We start from the raw sequence: 19,145 nt of genomic DNA, 5'->3' as shown, positions 1-19,145 counted from the left end.
TGGCTAACTGACCGATTTAGAGCAGGACTGAGATTCAAATCCAGGATATGATGCTTGCAATGACAATTTATCAGGGTATTTACTGTACATGATCATCTGCATGATTTGTGCAGCATATTGCATCAATTAGAATTATATCATTCCCATTATATATTTCGTTCTACAAAGGAACCAAAAAAGACATGTCAGTGGCACAGCATTACTTGTAAAGGCAGACTGGACATCTGATATTTATCATAAACCCTCACTGACTGCCGAACTTTTATACCTAAATTCAGATTTTCATTTATAATTCAGGTCTGTATGTGCTGTTTAAATCCCATGAAAGTTTCAAGACACCAAGTCCACAGAGAGAAGCACACAACCTATTCAGCAAGTGTGCCATTTGGACTTTCAAACATTTGTGATGTCACAAACTCACACTGATGTCCTATGACTGTCCTCATCGCACCTTTTTGAGGTAGAAAAAACACCATGCAGACACCCATCCTGGAGCTAGACAGCTAGAAGGCTGAAGAAAACCTGGTGGTCGGCCTCTGCATGGCATACAGTAAAGAGTCAGTCAATCAGAAGGATTACTGATATCAATGTGCCTTAAAGACACAGACACAAACTCTTCTTGGTCGAAGAGATATATGGGCAAACCATATAAACAAAAAAAATAACACAATAAATAAAAACAAATAAAACACAAGAAGTGTAAAATAGGTGGACTTTTAAAAACCCCTCAAAGGACATTTTGTTCATAGATGAGACAATGTGTGGGTTCATCCTCATGAAGCAAATACTTTGTTGAAGACTTCTCACTTTCTATAAGTTTTTCTTTGATGGTTGGCCATTTCCTTTCAATTTTTCTGATGCTATTCGTTTAAAATCATACAGAACTAAGCAGCTGGAGGAGAAACATATGGAGATTCATCTCATGGATTCAGGCATCACGGCATAATTTATATCAGAATATAGGTGAGAAAATATAGGCTGCACAACGGCTGGAATCGTGTTGCCCAGGTTTCCAATCTAGAGAGAAAAGGGCCTTGATATGATTTCCTGTAGCTGTTTACTGAGCCACAATATGAGAGAAGGCATTGATGTCGCTCCCACTGACAGATGTTTGTGCGCTTGAAAAGCCTTCGGTGAAATGTAAAAGCAAAACTGTGGCTTGTTTGTTCAGCTTTCACTGCTCAGACCACCCACCACCACCACCACCCCCCCCTTTCACCATCACCCGCCTCTGTACCCCTCCCCACCCTCCCCACCCCGTCACGTCCTATTCTCATTTTAATATCTCATGGTTTCCATTTCACTTATCTGTGATCTGAAGTCTTTACTTTGTGTGTGTGTGTGTGTGTGTGTGTGTGTGTGTGTGTGTGTGTGTGTGTGTGTGTGTGTGTGTGTGTGTGTGTGTGTGTGTGTGTGTGTGTGTGTGTGTGTGTGTGTGTGTGTGTGTGTGCCTCAACCAATGCATCAGAAGGCTTGTGCGTCAGATGTCTGCACTCGTGTGTGTGTGTGTGCGTGTGCGTGTGCACGCGCGTGTGTGTGTGTGTGTGTGTGTGTGTGTGTGTGTGTGCGTGCGTGTGTGTGCGTGTGTGTGTGTGTGTGTGATGGATAGCACTCTATCTGCGTGGCTGTGTTGTGAGCTCACAGCGAGCTAGCTTGCATCCTAAGCCGGTATGTGTCCATCCATTCAAGGCTGCCAGTGGATGCTGCGCATTTAAAGGCACGCTATCGCACGCTGACAGGCAGGCGGGGAGGCCGACGTGCACGTCTGAGAGCTCGGCAGGCCCACCGCTGCAGGTCCACGTCTGCCGCCCGAGCACGAACATGACAGCGTTCCACCCCCTCGATAAGTGCACACGCTGCGGTCCGGATTTGGACTCAACAGCTGTGGTTTCAGTTCAGCAAAGAGGTCCTGCTGCTGTTGATAAGCTTTATTAGCCGCCGTCATGTTCCACGGTTTTACATCGTGACGCCGCCGGGGTTGTTTTTACCAAACATCCTCGAGCACTCGTGTGATCCTCTTGGTGCTGGATCGCGCTTGTGCGGCGCGTACACGACTTCCTCCTCTTGGTTCTGCCGTGTTGAATGAAGTTAGTCAGAGGATGAAAATACGAGAAGAGCACACCGTCACACGGCCCTGAAGGGCGGTCGTTCACGGGAGACCGTCGGCATCCGCAGGTCAAAGGACGTCAAGACTGAAGGAGGAGTTCGGCGTGCACACTCGTTCTCTCTTCTGCCGAGAATATTGACGCCGCTCTGAAGTCAGCGTGTATAATATGAAGCTGTGTTACAATTAGCTTGTGATTTAAAAACTGCAAACAAGAGTGCAACGAGCCCACCCAGTTCTGTAACTCTAAAACACACAAATTAACATGTTGCATCTTGTTTGTTTAATCCATTAAAAAAAAAAAAAGTTGAAATGTAAAATAACAGTTTGCGGTCTTTGGGGAAGAACTGCTGAATGCTGCTTTCTGACTAAAGCCTCTTTTTGCGGTTCACATTTCTGTTTGCGCTTAGGCAACTCTCCCGCATGTATATTTTCTTATTTGGTATTTAGTTATTCTTGGACTGTTAATTCATGTTACGTTTCTGCCTCCTACAGAAAAAGCACATGCATTTCACGCGTGCAAAACCTCGTGTGACCTAAATAAACGTGTATTTCGCGCATGGGAGACGTGTCGTTTTGGGAGATTTGAATGGTGTAATGTGTGAAGTGCATGTAGATTCTCATGTGAAAACCTTTCAACATATTTTCCCCACGTTGTCAAACATTGCAACGTGTGGTAAACATGTGTCATAGATGTATTCGCATGTGGAAAACTCGGGGGGGGCGGTTTCTGTAAAAGTTTAAACGGTTCTATGAAACATACCTCTAAAATCCTTACACTCATCAAACAAAAAAAATGTATGCCGTTCTTAGACATCTCCCAGTACAGCGTCATGCTCACAACACTGTTTGTTTGCGAGGAGTTTCAGTCTTCACTCTGACTCCTATCTGACAACTTCAAAACCTCCACAACAGATCCATTCACACCGCAGCTGAACATGAAAATGCGGTGAAAGGAAACACCAGACAAGCGGCAGCTTGTACTCTCGGTCTGTCACCCACTTCTCACTCTCCCGCGTTTCTCCCGTCTATGTCGAGGTGTTTCGGTGAAGACACTTGCATCACCATCCCGGACATCGACGCGGTGGTGATGGTGCTGCAGCCCAGCGAGCCCAGGATCACCATCACCGGAGGGGAGAGGCTGAGCCGGCCGGCCTCCGACTTCAGAGCAGCGGGGGGCATCGATCTGTTCCAGGACCTCCACATCATCAGCACGGTCACCAGGGCGGACGCGCCCGCACATCACGCAGGTAAGAACTGTCACACAAGATAAGAGTTCAATCGCGGTTAACGCAAGTGGGAAAAACAATCCTAAGGAACACAAACAGCAGTAGGTGGGAAGTCAGTGAGGGATCTTACTGCTGCATTAACCACTTTTTCAGATTTTTCTGCTTTCGTCTGCACCACCCAAACATGAAAAGCAGCCGTCGGCTTTCCCTGATTTATAGGGTACAGATGATAAAATGTACTACACACACTTCACTTGTACAGGTATTTTCCCAGTGATAGCTCACAGAACAGAAAGTTAACAGTCTGTGTAAACTTCAAAAAGTGGGAGATGCATACCTCCCCACAGGTAGAAATCTGTCGCAACTAAATATTTCAGCAGGTTGTTTTTTTTCATATTTATGATACGTTCACTCATTCATGAAGTCCCATAGACGATTCAGCGCCAACTGTCTTGCAAAACAAATCTTCAGAGAAAGCTGAACATTTCATAACGCCTCATGAGACGGTAAATAAGCAGCAGCGAGCGCTTCTTTCATCCGGCACGCACTGTGAAATCATGAAAACAAAAGTTGTGCTCTCACTCTCACGCGGGCAAATTCAGTGACTTGGTGGGAGTGAAGGTTATAAAAAAAAAAACACAATAAAAGTAGCAAGTAGAAGGTCCATTTAACACATCACCAATGTGCATATTTGTCCTGAGTTCATGCACTTGTCCGCTGTGCAACTGCAGCAGAGGTTGAAGCGGGAGTCAGATCATTTTCTTGCTTTGACTGTTAGATGAAAAAGTCTTGCATTCAAATAGTCAGTGTCCTTTACGGTGAAAACTGAACATGTGGACTGATACAACGGCAGTTTAAAGCAGGTCCTTTAGACGTGACTGGATCCCTGAAAGACTGCTTTGCAAATTTGGCAGAAAGCTGTAGCGGACTGTTGGCCTCCACCCATACCTCCTTTACCCCCCACTGTTACAGCAGGTTGACAGTTGATTGACAGGCCTGTGGTGCAGTAAGGTTACGGCTATCGGGAGGAGGGAAGTAGTATCGGCTGGATCCCAATCAGATCAAGTCAGATCCAAACTCTTCATAACGGCCGTTCACAAACCAACGGGTGACGTCACTGCTGGTTGCCGCTTGGGTGAGGCCAACTGTCACACTGACACTGCCCTCCGGTGGGCCAGCGGGTGTGTTGAACTTGCGCTTAGTACTTGTACAACTTTAATGTAGCACTAGTTTGTGCACTTTAACGCCCCCTCAGTTGCAGCCGAGGAAAAGCACTTTCTCTCTCTAGCGGTAGCCTGCAATGTAAGCGGGAGCCATTTTCATTGAGATCACCTTGACAATATGTTCAGTGAATTTACCGCCGCACAACCCGTCCTTCCCCACACAGGTCTGTAGTCACTAGCCCCTCTCGTGTCCTCTCCCTATGCAAATCCGGACTCCCTCCTGCTGAGTAAGGCCTGCGCCCACCAGAGGACTGATTCCCCAGGTCGCACTGACTTGACCGGCAGCAAATGAGTGTGACATTTAAATCCCGACGGCTTTAGTCTTGTTCAACGATCTGACCACCGAGGCAGGAACCGCCCAGCTCGGCCCCAGGCCCTGCCGCCAGCAGCCAATTAGGAGCAGATAAGCAAAGCAAGTGGGAGGTTTTAGCCGTCCATTGTGCGTAATGCGGCGGAGGAAGAGGAGCAGAAAGCGGCATTACTTTCAGGAGTCAGTGGAGCTCTTTCTGCTGGTGAAATAGAGATTCCAGCTGGGGGAAAGAGATTAGCCGGAAGACACAGAAAGACACAGAAATGGAAAGAAAGAAAGAAGCAGAAATGGGAAGCGTGTTCGTGTGTGAGAGGGAGTCATGATGAAGTTCCATAATGGGCAGATTTTGTGTTCTCTCGAGGCTTAAAGGATTCAAGATAAATCGCATATTTCTTTTGCAGGGCATGCAATACGTTTCTTTTGGACCCAGCAAATCACCCCGTCGCCCTCTTCCATGCTTTGTCTGTCTGTCATTCATTTGTCTTCTCACTGAGCCAACTCAGCACTGCCTCCTTTCTCTCTCATACTACAATATCTTTTCAAGGCGTATTCTGATGCCTTTAATCAAAACCCAGGTCATCCCTTCTTTCTTTAATTCATCATCTCTAATGCTCAATATTTTTTTTTTTTTATTTTCTGTTCCATTTATTTCAGCTTTGCTATAGAGTTTTTCTTTCGTTTCCATTTCTTTAGTTCCAGTCTCTCTTATCTCATTTCTTTTCTTTGTAATTCTTTCTAGGGAGTATATAGCTTGATTATTATTTTTTTCAGCCCACCCATACTGTAGCTGAGATCAGTGTTGGCTGCATGATCACACAAGCTGTTCCTGGGACAGTGGTGCACCCAGACGGTACTGTAAGTGTGAACTTGCTTGTGTCAGCTATTGGCCTTTTTTTTTTTCCATTCTTCCATTCATGTCAAAGCTGCATTGAACACCAAAGCAGGGCAACACAGAGGCCAGACTGAGTAAGATGTGACAAACACAAACAATTCAGAGAACTATTAATAGATCGATTGACGTAAACAGCTATAATATTAATATCTCCCCCTTCTGCAGCTTTACAGATGACGGCATGTTTTTCTGCAATTGTTAGAAATTGAACATTTGCATCTTTTTATTTTTCATTTTTGATAAGAGACTGCACATTACAATGCATTTTAAAGAAAGACTTCACAGAACTTTTCTGAACAGCGGCCACTGTCGCCAAAAGCGTTAATTCCAAATGATAATGTGATGTAACTAAGAAGAAGTCGAGAGGAATTGGCAGAACTTTGTGAACTGACCTGGAAATGCTGGTTATACAGAAGTGTGTTTGCTAGCAGTAGCTAACATTAGCCACCAAAACCTTGCAGTCATATCAGGTTTTAGCAGTGAAAGTACTGAGTATATTGAAATCAGATATGATATGTTTGTACTTGTTTTATTGCTTATATTGTTCAACTTTTCATTTCTAAGATGTGTTTTTATGTGTTTGTATCTTATTTATTCAGCAAGGAAACGTTAACATTCATTTGAAGTTGTGTTTATCCAATATTTGGGCACATTAAGTTGAAGATCTTCTATCCTTTTTAGCTTTGTTATGTTTTCCATCAACTCTTGAGGGAAACGTGCCATATCAATATATGCCACTATGTTCCCCAATTGAGTTGCTAATTTCATACGGCTGCTGTGTAGGTTACTGTTGGCCAGGCAGGGGCTTTATCACAACCTTTTTTTTTTTTTTGTTTGCCAATAACATTTGTCTACAGAAGGAGCCGTGCAGCCGAAACAATGAGCTAATAGAGGCTAAAAGGCCACGTAAAGCTACAGGAAGGTGATCTGTGCAGCCATTCTCAGTTAAAGTACCTTTAAAGAACTGCCTTCACACCCAAAAACAACACCGTAGCATTTCCTCTCTTCTGGGACACAACTTTATTTCCTGTTTTGCTCACTCTACCCCCTTCTCTCCACCTCATCCATACACCCCTCCCACCCCCACCAACCCCCATCCCTTCCCAGACAACCCCCTCCGAACACACAAACACACACACACACACACAACACATATCTGTCTTTCTCCACTGGGAAGCTGTTAAATGGGCATAGCCTCTTCCCTCCCCTGGGAAGCTACAGTGAGGGAGAAGGCCGGGTAGCAGTCAGAGATGGAGGCTGGTGCTTAGCAGACTGTCAAAGAGCCCCAGCAGCCACCCAGAACCGGTGTGGTGGGAGCTGTGCGAAGGAACTCGGTACCACAGCAGCTCATGACGTTGTCTGTGTTCAGAGAGTTCACGAGTAATTGGAGTCTGAGAGTAGGAATAGGTGTTGGTGTTGTTTCCTGTGCTTTTTGAAATGTTACTCTTCAAAGCATTGCTTACATTTTACAGCATTGGTAACAGCAATTAGACTGGTGGCATGTAACAGTCACCATACTCATATTCATTTATTCACACTGGTCATGTTTGGCATAAAATGTGATTATTAGTTTGGTTCATTATAGTAAGATGAGAACAAAGACATCACAGCTAAAGTCACCCCTCTGAGAAGCCTTACAATTGGCTTCCAAAAGAACTGCAGTGCAGCTCATTAAAAAAGAGAACATGATTGAAACTAAAAATAGAAAATGATCCCAAATCTAAAGTCTTATCGCCAACACGCTCTTGTGTTTGTAAAACTTGAGGTGAGGGCGAACCGATGCTGATCTTTTCTGGTTTTCCTCTGCTGCATTCATCTGAGGAGGCCAATTATAGCTCTCGCTGTGTGTGTGTGTGTGTGTGTGTGTGTGTGTGTGTGTGTGTGTGTGTGTGTGTGTGTGTGTGTGTGTGTGTGTGTGTGTGTGTGTGTGTGTGTGTGTGTGTGTGTGTGTGTGTGTGTGTGTGTGTGTGTGTGTGTGTGTGTGTGTGTGTGTGTGTGTGTGTGTGTGTGTGTGTGTGTGTGTGTAGCACATGGACCCGGGGTGCTGGAGGAGATCATTCATAACTTGGACTATTGTGATGTCCTGGTGTTGGGGGAGGAGCTGAGTCCGGGGCAAGAGTCTCTCCAGCTGCAGCGAAGCGCTCTGCTTGGAAAACACCTTGACGCCACCAACTCCACCTCTGGCATGTCCATATATGGTAGGTTACTACGGTACCAACACAAAATTCACACCCGCAGCCTACAGAATACCAGCCATAACAACACTCTGCTGGCTCCGCCTCTTTTCACAGGCGTAGACTCCATGTCCAACTATGAACAGGTGATCCGACAGGTGCGCTACTACAACTGGCGTCCCGGACAGCTGACGGACAGAAGGTTTCGCCTCACCTGCTCGGAGCTCAACGGACGATACACCAGCAATGAGTTCAACCTCGAGGTTCGTGTGAACCACAGCCTAAAACTACAGATCACGTTTGGAGCGTAGCTTAAAGTATCTTAAATGTTTATTTGTGTAGGGACAACTATGTAGCATAAACATTGGGACACACCACAGCCTTTGCAATTCCCGTCCCTAGATGGGCCTCTAAAATACAGAAAACTAAACAACTCATGACACATACAATTTGTACAATCATAGACTCAGCAATAAGTATGTACAATCAAAACACAAAACTTAACAAGAAATACAGACAGGTGTGTCTAGAAGACATATTATCAATGACTCTTCCTCCACAAGTGCAATGCTATTTGTTGAATTTGTTCTTAATCAAATATAATAGTTAACTAAATTCAAAGGGTTTTTTTTAGGTTTCAGAGTGCCAGGGTTGTGATATTTTCAAAACACAAATCTAATCCATGAATCAACAAGGACATTGTCAGATTCACTGATGTTAAAAATAATTGTTAGCTGCAGTCCTGCTGACAGTAAGATTGTTAAGTCAGTATTTTAAGACTGTGTGAATTCTGCATTTGTACTGAGTCTTCTCAGTTTGGTCAGATTGTCTGACAAACAGATGGAAATAAAGATGTCAGATTCAACCCACCCACACGCACATTAGGATACCCGTCTCAAGTACTCCTAAGAGGAGTTCAGGTGGAAGAAAATGTCTCTGACAAACAGCCCGAAAATAGCATGTGCACATTCTCAACAATCATCACTGACAATAGTCAGCAATAGTAGCAGAAAGTTGTTACTATGAAAATCAGGCTGCTTTTAACTACAAAGTGAACCAGAGGGCTGGAACTGGAAAAGTGACTCAGCTTTGGTCTCTGGCAACACATTAAATTTCAAAATGAACCTCAGGAAGCACTCCAGTAACATCACTTGCATCTCTGAGTAGCAAAATACCCTGGAGACGTCAGCCTTTTAAAGCAACCAAACAAGTCAGTCAGTTAGATTTCGGTGCACAAATACCTTATACCTTATAAATACCTTAAAAAAGCAGCCAGACACACTGACACAGCCGAGTTCGACATATCAGAAGAAGCCGCACTGTAACATTGAACACTTTGTCTTCTCCTGAAGAAACCCTGAACTGTTCTACAGTGAGTCAGGCAGAAACACTCACACACACTCCAGCTTTAATACATTGTTCTTCATTTGATGATAAATGCCAAAATCAGTTCAGTGTGTCAGCGAACCCCCGTTTGTTTCCATCCCTGGTCGGAACAAAGTTTGACTTATTTATACATTCTCCGGTGTTTCCCTGGAGGAAGCAAATTGTTTCACAATACGTAGTTTGAACCTTGCCGGGTGTTAAGCTGAATTCAGATTACATTTTCACCTTCCTGTATTGAGTTGACCCAAGCATAAATACATTCGCTTTTCCATTTCTCCCAGCCTCACTATAAAATCTTTATTCTGCCTGAATTTATATCAGCTGTAAGAGTCGAGGTATGTTCAGGCTGACAGGCGGGTATAAAACTGGGACTGAATGAATGCATGTAAAATGTTAACTGGGATCACTTCAACTCCCTCAATCCTCACTTCATCTCCATCTGTTCCCAAACCCAGGTGAGCGTCCTGCACAGCTCTGAAGCCGGGGAACACGTCAATCACATGGTGGCCCCGCCTCAGTACATGCAGGTGATCCACCATCCATCCATGCTGCACGACCTGTATCCGAGCCACAGCTCAGGTAGGTTTCACTGGAGTGTTTCGTGTTTTCCTTATTTCATCTTGTATTTCAGTATCACACTCTTTCCAACCAAGTACCACCTCAAAGTGTGTAATACACCTACCTGTCCACTAGAGGACACTGTGTCAGTGTCACGTTTTGCCTCACATTGGTGGTGTGTGGATCGATACTGAAATGTCAATACTTCCAATTACAAACGTTTCACTTCTAGTATTGATTTTTCAACAGGAGAAGGAACTACGCAATCACCACAGTCAGTCTAAATAAGACAGGAACTACTGACAGATGTGTTCAAAATGTATTAACTGATTTACATGTTTATTATGGCACTCATCATTCCTATTCGTACCGGTATGATACCGGTATCTTATCCGTATCTTATCGATATTGTACCGCTATGGTACCAGTATCGTACCGGTATCATATCGGTATCGTATTAGTGTCGACGATATCAGCCCACATTTGACTTGGTATCGGGTCGATTGGGAAATCTGTGGTATCGCACATCACTACTTGCCTTTTGTGTCACCAGCCAAGGCGTGAAAAATAAATTTGCCTTGAGGTTTAGGCACAACCTCGGTCTCCTGGATGAAAGTCGTGGGTTTGATTTCTCTATTAACCCCCAGATCCTCCTCCCACTTCGTTAAATGCCCTCCATCACATTATTTTTCACACTCGACGAGGCAAAACGTGACACCGTGTCCTCTGGTGGACTGACGGTTGTATTACACATGATACCGGGGTTGACATGTGGCACCGCAGTATTCACTCTTTTGGGAAACACAAATGTGAAAAAAAAACATATAGAAGCTGACTTGACAAAACACTGATGGGCACCCCTGAAAGACAGTCTCACACACAGAGAGTGAAATGCTGAGAATCAGACTCGGCAGCCCAGCGTTGTAAAAAAAAAAAAAAAAAAAAAAAAAGCTATCCATCCCGGGGTAAATACGGTGAGATCCAAGGGAACGCTCGGTTCTGCTTTCTAGTTTGTTTATGGCGCTGCTCATCAGACTGCTGCTCGAGTACACAGCTCAGTCGACAGAGGCCCTCCCAAATGATGCAGCTTATTCCCCTCCTCCTCCGTGCATGCGAGTGATCTGAAGTAAAAAAAGAATATGGCGAGGAGGAGAGACATTGGTCTACCACACGAGATTTAATTATTCATCAGACTCTAATGGATTCTACTTAGAGTCCTGGAGAGTTCAGTGGCCGTTGCTGTTAACAGCCTTGAGAGTTGGTTGGTTGGTGTGTGTGTGTGTGTGTGTGTGTGTGTGTGTGTGTGTGTGTGTGTGTGTGTGTGTGTGTGTGTGTGTGTGTGTGTGTGTGTGTGTGTGTGTGTGTGTGTGTGTGCGTGCGTGCGTGTGTGTGTGTGTGTGTGTGCGAAAAGGAGGTCAGAAGAGTGCAGGGTGGTGGGTGGTTGGATGTCACAGTGATGTATGGCAAGAACTAAAAACTGTTAAAAGAGATTTTTAGTTGTACTTTGAGGAAGTTTTGGCACATGTCAATGTTCAAGATCACATCAGTGTTTGTAGAGTATTAATGAATGAAGGGGAAAATGTCACAGTGTGTGTGTATGCGCGCATGCAAACATTCAAGTCAAGTTACTCTGAGGAACTGCGCGAAGCTTCACGCCGAGGCAGATCAAAGGCTGTGGATTTAGTGTGAAAATCTAGGAACTAGACTGAATCAAATGATCATCTGAAGAGTCCCCTGTGAGCCTCACCCTCGTTACACACACACACACACACACACACACACACACACACACACACACACACACACACACACACACACACACACACACACACACACACACACACACACACACACAGGCAGGAACGACTCCAGAGAGGGCAGGCGCAGAAAAAGCGTGTTATTTCAGCAGGCTGGAGATCAGAGCAGACGAAAAAAAAACATTTTAGTTCAAGAGGAATCCTTCGGTGTGTGTTGTGGTTATGCTGCTAAATGGGGTCTAGGATACATCTTTGCAGTCGTGTACTACACAGAATCCAAATTAAATATGTTTTTATATATGTAAATGAAACAATCTGAAGATTACACGTCTCTTTCTCAACCTTTTTTAGTTTGTATTTGTGAGAATCCAATCAGCAGGACTTTGGCACAGATTCAACGCAAAATAGAAGTATTACTTACTTTGTTTCTTGTGTTATTGGCAGCCATGACAGTTCGTGTGTTTTCACACCTGAAAGTCCAAACCAAGGATTATGTTTTTGTTACACTGTGTGCATATATTCTGGTTTGTTTTGGTTTTACATTGCAATTTTGGGAGCGCACTGAAGAACTTATCATTCTTATGTCCCTGTACTTGACATTGATTGGTTTGTAGACGCCGATAGCCTTTTCCATTTGAACGGCGAATATTGAATAAACAGATTTTGTTGCTACTATATATTCATATCCCGACAACCGTTCATCCCATCTGCTTCAAACTTGGTGGGTGCATTGCTGGGGACCAGAGGTTGTGCATTGGCGAATTTGGTGCAATTTGGACACGCTACACGTTTAACATTCATAAACTTTAATAAACAGGCAGCCACAGTTCCAGAAACCATCGCAGTGGACGTAGTCAAGCTCGACTTCACCTACATCTGAAGAAAACTACGCAGCACTAATACCACAAGCCAGGCAATCATACTGCCAAACAGGCTTTTGGTTAAACAAACACTGCACGAGTATTATTGGTATTATTATGGTGTTTTTACATGTTTCTTTTTTTACATCATTATGGAGTTAGATTATGGGTTCAGTGCATCCCGGATGATGTGCTGAAAATGGTCCACAAATTGAGTGTACATTTTTTCACACTCAGTGGTGACGACTATGGCTGCATAACAAAAAAGGGAGGGCCCAATGACCTAATGCTGTTGCAGAGCACCTCACTGAATAAATACATGCTGTATACATCGATCATCCTGCTGTAGGATAGAAGCCATCGGTGTGTTTATTGTGTGCGTTGAATCGAGGGCGCAAAAACATATTTATTTCTGGGTAAAATAAGCAAAACAGGCAGATGTGTTGACAGGTCATGCATTCAAATGCAACATGTCAGTGTGTATATTGCGACAACACTACCCCGTTGAGTACGACATATGTAAGAGTACTATATGTAAGTATACTAGGGGAAGAAAACAATTCTGAAGACAGCATCTGATTCATCACTTACAAGCGATCCCTTTCATACCACTCACCATTAATAGAAAAATATTGATTTGTGCAGTTTTAAAGTAACAAAATGGATATTGTAAGATCTAATTAGCAAAAATACAATCTGTAAAATCCCTTGTGTGGGTTTATCACGGGGCTTTTAACACAAAAATAATGAGTAGTGCAGCTTTAAAACAACAAAGCACTTTATATTAGGAAAAAAGGAGGATAGTTAGGAATTAGAAGAAAATCAATCACAATATTACAAGATCAAAAGTAGACTCTTATTTAACCAAAGGTAATCAATATCTGAGAGACCTGATGAGCATAACAAGTTAAAGAGAGGCATCGCCAGCAGCAGTGATTCATCTACAGCATCCACAGTCCTGGCAAATTTTAGGTGTGTTGTAACAGGAAGCGTGGATCTGATGTGGGCAGGGATGGTTGAAGATAGAATGATTATTATGGGATGAACCCAGTGTTTTTTCAACACTCTCCCTCTCAGGTTCTGCTGTTGTGAGTTGGTCCACACAGTTTTTTTAAGGGCCACTTATCCAGGAAAGTTCAGTACTTAACTGCTACAAAACCTGCTGATGGTCCTCATAAAAAAATGATTAACTAACTCTAATCAATTTTGTGTTTGTTTCAGAGAAACATATTCAGGCTCTTTTTTTGTTTCAAGATCAGCCTGTTCCATTTCTCCTACCTCTTTATCTTCTTGGTCTCAGGTGTACCGAGTGCCGCCACCGTGGTCATCGTTATGTGTATCGCCGCCCTGGTGGTGGTGGTGGTGCTGGGCATATATCGCATCCATCTGACCCACCAACAGGACGTGAAGCTGGCAGAGACGGCGAAGGAGGGCGACGTGACCTGGGACAACTCCGCTCTGACGATCACGGTCAACCCGATGGAGGTAAGGGGGCGGGGGGTTCGAAGGATGCCGTCTGGAAGGGAATATAGGAGGGAAATAAGACTCGAGTATCTACAAAAGAGAAGAGTCGCATGACTGGAAAAGGAAATATTAGTTCAATATCTTGCTTTTAAAACAACTTTTTAAACTTGAAGTTTCTGAAAATCTGAAAATATTTCTCACCACAGAACCTGGAGGGGCCCCAGGCTGCAGAGGAGGAGGAAGAGGAGGAGGAGGAGGAGGAGGAAGAAGAGGAGGAGGAGGAAGACGATGAAGAAGAGGAGGAGGAGGACGACATCACCAGCGCTGAGTCAGATGACAGCGAGGAGGACGTGGACGTCCAGCTACCCAGGATGCAACGCTCGAGCAAGAAGGGCCAAAACTGGGACAAAACCACAATATCCTATTGAAACACACACTCACATTCACGGTCACACGCGCACACACGCACGCGCGCGCGCACACACACACACACACACACACACACACACACACACACACACACACACACACACACACACACACACACACATTCTGCAACACCTCCAATCATGAAACTTCAAATCAGACCGTAGAAATTAAAAAAAGACTTTATGTGATGTTGATGATCAAAATATGAGGTAATATCTCCCCCTACTGGAAGCCAACACTGAAACACACACACACACACACAGAGTGCAATGATCTAACCTTAGCCTTGTCAGAAAACCTCTTATTTTATACAGCTGACAAGAAATAATATGACACTAAAACTGCTCCTCAATCAGCCGACGTTCTTCCTCCTTAAGGGAACAGCTCGCTAAATTTAGGTCATCCCCTGAGAGACGCTTTTTCCTGGAATGATCTCTCTCCCTACCACAACTACAGTCAGTAGTGAGACCAAGTATGAAATGAAACCCTGCACCATCCATTCAGTTTGACGTGTCAAAGTTCACAGTGAGATTTCTGATGTCCCGTATATAAAAAAAAAAAAAAAAAATGCAAAACAGCCTTTATTTAAGAAAAATGAGTTGCAAAAGTAAAGAAACTGAGACTATTTTTGGTTTGTATACTTCATGTTATTTATCCGTCTTTATTCTAAGCCTATGTGGCAAAGCCAGGTGATTTTACAGAAATAGCATATTTTCAATGGTACTCAAAAACAAAAAACAAAAAAGATGATCGGTGTGCTGTCGCAGACGTCATGTTGAACTAGCCGAGGGGTTCGGGTTTTTGGGAAAGACAGAGGAGTCTCCTTGTACATTTTTATACGCTCCTTTCTTGTAAATACTGAGTATAGTAGGTGACCCCTCCCCCCCCCCACCAACACGACCCCAAGTCGTCCACCCAGAAACCTTCCTTTCCACCTGTACACAACACACACAGCACCTCTTCATACGTACATGCACACCCACTCGAACCCTTAGCCTGCAGGAGTCTCTCCAGACGCGATGCCCGAGTCCTCCGTGTGTGTTTCCAGCTCAGTGTTCAGATCATTCCAGCGGACGCCAACTTGGGTTTGTTCGGGTGAATGTGCCGCTGCCTCCGTAGTGACAGGTCAGTTAAAGATGCACTGGGCAAGACGTTTGTGGGAAAAAAATGAATAAACGCCTCTCACCACTCACTATTTCCGCCTCAGGTGTGGTCAAAGAAACGAGATCCTAAACGAGAAGAATTTATTGAAAAAACATAATTTATTCCATCTCACTCGTACCAGTCATTAATGCTGCATTACAGAGTTGACAGTCAAGGAAAAATAAATCCAACAGCTGCTAGCTTTTTGAGGCCAATACCAGAACATAAACCATTAACATAAACATCATATTTTATTATAAGGTTGCCTTGAAATTGGTTTATAAATCGATTCCTTACACTTAATTTCAAACATAAAATAAGTCTAAGATGAGTTAAGAAACATAAGGCTCAAATATGGTAATAAATGATATAAAACAATAATAGGCAGGTTTGCTGTGGGGAAATCTGTGTTTGAACATTAAAGCCGCACTAGTTAATAATTCTATATGAGCAATAGATTAAATTAGTAAATGTTAAATAAAATGCTCATCAAGACAACCCCACAGAAAGTTTTCACCCAACTCTGCAGTTCCCTTGATCTCTACAAAGCGTTTTAGCTTCTTTCAGCTTATTGTTTTGGTTTCACAACTAGCACCTTTAATGTTTTGGTTCAGACTTGCCTCTTTTATCAAACTCTTTTGTTGTTTTATCAAGCTAAAGAAAAAAAAATGAAGATGGTAAACCTACTGTATGCAGCACCACAGGCCACAAAAAGTTAGTAGATAGCAGGTGAACAGTGGATGGAGCATTAAGCATCTAAAGAGGCAAATATTTCCTTCAGGAGTTGGATGAGATCAAAACAGAGACTGAATATTGGATTTAGGTTGATCAAGTGACTAAAATACACAAATCTAAACAAATTAGTCCGTAACTCCGTGTCTGCTGGGTGTGAAAATAGTCAACACTTTGCTCACACATTCGCCATATCAAATGAACATGGTACATTCCAAAGTGGCCAAACGACTAACGTCAACACCTTTCAAAATCTATTTATGGGATTGTTTTTACTTATGAATGAGGAACCCGGTACCACGCCCATGTGTGTAATGGACCCGTCAGTATACTAGAAGATACCTTGTTAGCGTAATTTCTTGCCTCACCCACGCGTGAAAAGTAAAGAGGCACCAAAAACCACGCGAATCAGGAAATGATCACGGTTTAGGTTAAAAGGAAGTAATAATACATTACCAACATTACAAACATCACGTAAGATACTTCATGTACATTCTGTTATGTAAGTAACTTCCTTACATTGAAGTAATCCACATTAACCTTCGCTTTATGAAGGTTCGAACACCGGTCTCCTGGTCACATGTCCTGTGTTTGTTCCATTCAACCACCTCTGACCTCCTTCATATTGGAACTTTCACCCCAAGGAGAGGTGAACGTGACACTGACATGGTATCATGTAAAGCCTGGAGGAGGACACACACATACCGGGCAGGAGTGAACACTAACTATGCCAATCGCTTGCACTTGAAGGAAGCTAAAGTTTGTCCCCGAAGCTAAAACAGCTGCCTGGGTTGATAAATCTTCACCGTCACATCCGCAATGTCCTGAAAGACACTTTGTCTACTCTATTGTCTAATCTGTGAGTAGCTAGCTAAATATCACTGACTCAAAATTAGCTGTCTCATTTCTGTTTGTCACTGGTTGGATTAGCGGCGCGCACGGAGACTGCAAATACCCCACACAACTTCTCCCTACTCCTAACTTTGAATGAAACGCGGCATTAATGAAAGACATTTCGGTCTAGAGAGAGATGTCACATTACATACATCCCACTTCATTAGCCAGAACCCGAGGCCGCCGAATTGCAAAGTTGCCCGGTGCAACTTTTTCAGAAAAGACGACGAAGAGAGGGGGAAAGTGTTTGGCAGTGTCACGTTTGAGGAAATCAGAAAACCCAGTCGAAGGTGGGGGTTTTTTTCACCTCGAAGTGAAAGGGGCATTAATCTCTGGCCGTGGCCATCCTGAATCCAGTCTGTCACGTTTGAGAGCAAACAATCCACAAATGACGGAAAGTTTTGTTACGAGAAAACATGTTGACGAAGGGTGAACACTGGAAAACGTCGTGCCCGAACCCAGTGAGCCTTTGCCAGCCGTCCTGTGGGTACGAGCTGGGAGAACCTACTGTATGTGTATACTGTAGCTCTGCTGTATGTTCATGTAAAGATCTCATGTTGTTTAAAGAGTTTTATTCATCTACTGTGACACCTGGTCTTGTGACGTCACTTCCCTCCTTGCACCCCCCCTCCCCGACCCCCCCGACCCCCCTGAAATCTTTGGTGGATTTTGCATCAGCCTAAACCCTAATGTTGTCCTGACATTTGTTTTAGAAGAGGACGGTGAAATTAACATCGAAACCTTGTATAGTGTGTAAAAGTTTTTTATTTATTTATTTATTTTTTTGACTCTTTGGTCTGTTTTCCTTTGGAATGGTCACTACAGCACTTTCTGTAAATTGGCCAATAAAAACTTGTTTTGGAATCTATCTGTGGGTCTCGTATTTGTGTGATGGTGCGTGTTTGTGTGCTTCTGCTGCTTTTGTGCCGCATCATCCTCAGAGCGCATAAAATAATACAAAAAAAAAACTGCAACCAGAGAGGAATAAATCTGACTTCAATTATGCAGAAATCACAGTTTTTTTACTGTACAAAAATTAAATGAAAAAGTTCTTTAGGGAAATCTACTGTAGATCAAACATATTGTCTTTAAAAAAATATTCCGATTATACTCACCTTGGTTGTGTGAAAATATTTCTCTGAAGAAATCAATTTAATTGAATTGGATCATTCATTTTTTAAACTGCTTATCCTCCTTAGGGGCAGATGCGGCACTGATCCCCACTAGATTACTTTTCTATTCTTTTGTAAAAGACTCAGTGCTGTATCAAATAGGCCGTAGAAGCATGGAAAAGCCAGCAAACATGAGGGGTGTACAAAATGTCATGAACAATATCAGCTGTTTCACTTTACTCTTTCGGTCTTTCAATCATTTTCAGCCGTATCTATACAACTCTCATTCGCGTCACACTGTCAGGCTGTGGCTGGTTGGAGTCAGCATTACTCTTAGCATATTATTAGACGTGTTTCGTTGGAGAAATATGAGTTTTGTACTGCCTAACTGTGGCTGTTAGTCTGCTCCTGTTGATGAAGTCACTGAACAACGAGCAGTTTGGAGACATGGAGGGAGCAACAGGATCGGGTGCTCTCCGTGGTGCTGAAACGCCGCTCAGCACCACAGACAGCGACACATAAAGCTGTCCATGAATGATACAATTCCACTTGTTATTGCTCGGGTCGTATTTCTCTGATCAGGCTCCGTCTCTATTAAAGCTACGACACCTGTCAGAGACTGAAACTGAAGAACAGAAGCAAAAGCCATGAAACGACACTTATTTTGACGGGGTAAAGGACGAAGTACGTTTTTAAAGAGTTCAACAAAAGAAAGAGGTCGCAGTGGTCAACAATGATGAAACATCAGAGACTGCTGTTGGTTTACCATTTCCAACTGACAGTCAACACAGTTTATTTTTTATTTGTTTTGCACGACCATGATTTTCTTGATTTCATTACCATGACGATGAAGATCCCCAACCTTAATGAAGTAGTTA

The 19,145-nt window shown here is 43.4% G+C and overlaps 1 protein-coding gene across 1 annotated transcript in view; it reads left to right on the top strand.

Annotated features, from left to right (window-relative positions):
* LOC138616379 (calsyntenin-2-like) overlaps positions 1 to 18,023 on the top strand; it is a 276,054-nt gene extending 258,031 nt beyond the window's left edge. The window contains exons 13-18 of the mRNA XM_069690622.1: positions 3,143 to 3,354; positions 7,786 to 7,956; positions 8,050 to 8,195; positions 9,774 to 9,897; positions 13,794 to 13,978; positions 14,164 to 18,023. Of these exons, the coding sequence (XP_069546723.1) occupies positions 3,143 to 3,354; positions 7,786 to 7,956; positions 8,050 to 8,195; positions 9,774 to 9,897; positions 13,794 to 13,978; positions 14,164 to 14,385 (1,060 nt within the window). The 3' untranslated portion in view covers positions 14,386 to 18,023. The remainder of the gene's footprint in view (positions 1 to 3,142; positions 3,355 to 7,785; positions 7,957 to 8,049; positions 8,196 to 9,773; positions 9,898 to 13,793; positions 13,979 to 14,163) is intronic.
* The last annotated feature ends 1,122 nt before the right edge of the window (positions 18,024 to 19,145 follow it).

This window comes from Brachyistius frenatus, unplaced genomic scaffold (genome assembly GCF_029030835.1).
Source record: "Brachyistius frenatus isolate BFR_SWC_R1_liver_20210118 unplaced genomic scaffold, ASM2903083v1 Contig_1, whole genome shotgun sequence".
NCBI lineage: Eukaryota > Metazoa > Chordata > Actinopteri > Embiotocidae > Brachyistius > Brachyistius frenatus.
Note: the sequence above shows the minus strand (reverse complement) of the source record. Positions and strands in the feature narration are given on the sequence as shown.